We start from the raw sequence: 3,372 nt of genomic DNA on the forward strand, positions 1-3,372 counted from the left end.
ATGAGTACCCAATATATATTGAGTATAAAGAAGTTAGCCACAGAGAAGCTTTTAGTACATGCATTCGAGGAGTAATCCATGAGTGCCCAATATTGAGTATGAAGAAGTTAGCCACAGAGAACCATGAGTGCCCAATATTGAGTATGAAGAAGCCATAGAGAAGCTTTTCGTCCTTCTCAAGAACTTACGCTGAGTGTGAACAAAGCAAGTGCCAAAAACACATGCGATAAACTTTAAAAAGATTGAGAGAGAGAGAGAGAGAGAGAGAGATAGACCCTAATCAAGTAACTCAGTCCTGCAACTTCCAAATAGGTACAATTAACAAAACATTAAGAATTAGGAAGTGAAGCATTTTGTGACATCACAAAAATGCTTCGCTTGTGATATCACTTCCTACTGCTTTTCTTCTTTTATAGGGTAAGCAATCCAAAATTATTTGTACTGTTAATCATTAGCCTGCATCTTTCAAACTTCTAAAAGCAAGTACTAACATAAAAATACTCACTATATATTTGATGGCCATCTTATAATTTGAGAAATTTAAACAAATGTTTATTCCAATAAACCGGGTGCTACGAGCATGCAAATTATTTTTTCCCTCTTGATGGTGATGAATGACTAGGGAATTGTAGCCAAACAGGAGGTAGCAATGGGGCATATGATACTCTTCATATGTGCTTTACATGAAGAGGATGTACGATTAGAATTCATTCCAATATATCAAAGATACTCTTGGGAGGCTCACTCAATGTTGTCCTTGAATTGACACTTTTTTTGGCACACCTTCAAACATTCTGCTACTCAAGGTTCAAGACACCACACACTTCCACTGCAACGTTGGAAGCCTTGCTTAAGAGTGTATTGACCCTCCTCACAATGGCACTCTCTTTCAGCTTGCTTTGTTGCTGTAGCTTCCAGTTCTCCTTCCGAGACGGAAATTGAGACTTCGAATTCAAGGAATCCACTAATGACAAACACCCCTGTGCTTCTGTTGTGCAGGCTTCTCTGTTACAAACATCCACACTGTCTTCTAGTCAAAATGTTTATCTTCTTTGCTTCAAACATGTATGGTATATAGTAATGTGGCATACAGACCTGTATCTGTTGTCATTCATTCCTTGGTTTAATTTTTCCTTTAGCCTCTTAGAGCCCATGACAAATGCATGTTTGTTGACACCATCTTGAATTCTGGCATCCATTTTTCTGAGTTCCACCACCTGAAGAAGAGATGATAAGCTCAACCTTCTCTCTCTCTCTCTCTCTCACACACACACACACACACACGTGTGTGCCTGCATGTCCAGGGGTGCTCTGTGTGTGTGCATGTGTGTAAACCTCAATGATCAATGACAAAACCCTAAGCATTGACAGTAAATGCATACATGGGTACAACACGCACGCATGCACATGCGCACGCTTCGCCTGTGGCATCAATGATAAGATTACATTCATGCAAAAGGTTACAATTTGAAAGTAATTTCATCATTGATGACTCAGGTAAAGGTGTAGATAAGCATATGTGCATGTATACATACATACATGCACATCCGAAAAAATTGCCTGAGTGATGAGATCAATTCTAGGGTGAGAAAGGCGCATACACATACCGATATCCCAATTCTAGGGTGAGAAAGGCATACATGCCGATATCTCCATTATTCCAATTGCAAGATACATACAAGAATTGCATGCATCCATATGCTCATTTGCACGTACATTCATGCGTGCATACATGCATAGGCATGTAAAAAGAATTAGGAAAAACCTAAGTTCAAGATCAAGCTTACATTGGTTCTCACCGTAAGGACCCTTGAAGATTGTCTGTTGATGCTGCTGAGATGATGCATGCCATGGGGGTCTTCTCCCAAGCTGCTGGAGAAGGGCATGAACTGTTTGCTCAGAATTTTCTTGAGCCCTCGCCATGAGCTGCACTGCCCCCCATTCAAAGCTTTGGAAGAAGACAAAACCTTCTTCTTCTTCCTCTTTTTCTTCTCCACAGATGACGACCACCACTCTTGAACGTCTACTGTCAGCAGGGAGCACGCCATAGCCTCCTCTCTGCACAATCTGCTCGCAGCACGGTATTCATCCATGTCAGAAGCCCATCGCTCCAGTCTCTTCTGCTCATCCCGAGCTCCGAGAATGCAGAAATCGCCAGAAGATTCAGAGATAGGGTTAGGGTTGGGGTAAGAGGATTCAGTGTTAGAATCAGTGCTAGGGTTAGGGAAGGATTCAATGTTAGATTCAGTGCTGGGGTTAGGGTTAGGGCTTCTCCACGGCGTTCGAATAGCAATCGGCTCCTCGTCGCCATCTCTTCCGGATGCAAGGATGCCGACATCGCCACCAGATGCAGACCTAGGGGTAGGGTTTGCTAGGGTTTCATCGACACTTGACAGGAGGCGACTTCTGTCCACTGTAGATTCCGGGTTAGGGTTAAGGATTTGCAGGGATTTGTCCACAATCGACAGAATGCAAGTTCTGTCTGTTCGGCCGTCGTCTCGTCGCCTCTTCTCACGTCCGCCATCGCTCACCCTCTGCCATCTCCTTCTCTTGCCAGCAAGAATGTTGAGCATGGCTATGGCGATGGGCCTTTCACCACATATGCTTACCCATTTGTTTTTGTTTCAACACATGACCGTTGCCTCAACGGTCATTGCCAAGGTGTATGGATCACACAGAAAACGTGGAAAACACACACACACAATGGCAATTCTTCTCCGTAAAGCTGCCGGGCATATAGAGTTTTTAGTGGGTGCGCCTGAGGCAAGTCCCATAGTACCTCGGCTCCTACGGGAGCACTTGGTCGCTGTTGTGCCCAGTTCATGGGTCTTCCAGGGTAATGTCCTATGGAAGTAGCGAAACCGTCTTTGAGAATAGAGACGACGAAGCTAATGACAAAAGCGTTTCTCTGTTCGAGTCTTATAACGATCTTGCTCGCTTCTGACCCCCGCTCGAAAAACAAAAAAAACATACAATGGCCATGCAACAATTTTGTAATTACCTTTTCTGTTTTCTCAAATTTCATAAATCAGCAAAATTCAAAGCATTCTAGTTTAAATATTATAGCTCAAACAACTGTAAAGTATCAACAAAAACCTTCAATAATTGAGCAATATTTTAAGGCTCCAAGTTTTATTTTAGCTCAAAAATCTGTAAATTCTCAACCAAAACCTTCACGCTCCAAGTTTTCTAGTGTGTTGAAAAATATGTTTTTTTCTGTGAACATTGTGAATCGAATCAACTTATAATTCTAGTTATGGTGCATTAATAAACAAAGAGGAACATTCTCGTGAATCGAATCAACTTGCATTAATAAACAAAGGGGAACATTCTCACGAAACTAGCCAAATGTTAGAATAGGTTGAGAAGATA

The 3,372-nt window shown here is 42.1% G+C and overlaps 1 protein-coding gene across 2 annotated transcripts; it reads right to left on the bottom strand.

The window, feature by feature from the left end:
- Positions 1-481: 481 nt before the first annotated feature.
- Positions 482-2,698, bottom strand: LOC147614871 (uncharacterized). 2 transcript variants are annotated; one of them, XM_086780195.1, is made up of 3 exons: positions 1,788-2,698; positions 1,096-1,217; positions 482-1,005 (listed from the first exon to the last, which is right to left on the bottom strand). In XM_086780195.1, the coding sequence occupies exons 1-3, from the start codon at positions 2,571-2,573 to the stop codon at positions 798-800; spliced, it is 1,116 nt and encodes a 371-aa protein (XP_086636321.1). In that variant the 5' UTR covers positions 2,574-2,698; the 3' UTR covers positions 482-797. The 2 variants fall into 2 exon arrangements, with proteins under 2 accessions (XP_086636321.1, XP_086636322.1); XM_086780196.1 differs by having other exon boundaries at positions 483-1,005; positions 1,800-2,698.
- Positions 2,699-3,372: the final 674 nt, after the last annotated feature.

Source organism: Cibotium barometz, chromosome 41, assembly GCF_041138505.1.
Source record: "Cibotium barometz isolate CiBa-2024 chromosome 41, ASM4113850v1, whole genome shotgun sequence".
In the NCBI taxonomy this organism is placed as follows: Eukaryota; Viridiplantae; Streptophyta; class Polypodiopsida; order Cyatheales; family Cibotiaceae; genus Cibotium; species Cibotium barometz.

Bases quoted from the DNA above. Each gene is read 5' to 3' on its own strand.
- LOC147614871 (XM_086780195.1), bottom strand. From the start codon at position 2,573: ATGCTCAACATTCTTGCTGGCAAGAGAAGGAGATGGCAGAGGGTGAGC. The intron at 1,218-1,787 runs GTAAGCTTGATC...TCTCTTCTTCAG, and splicing joins TCCTTACGGTGAGAACCAAT to GTGGTGGAACTCAGAAAAAT. The intron at 1,006-1,095 runs GTCTGTATGCCA...TGTTTGTAACAG, and splicing joins ATGAATGACAACAGATACAG to AGAAGCCTGCACAACAGAAG.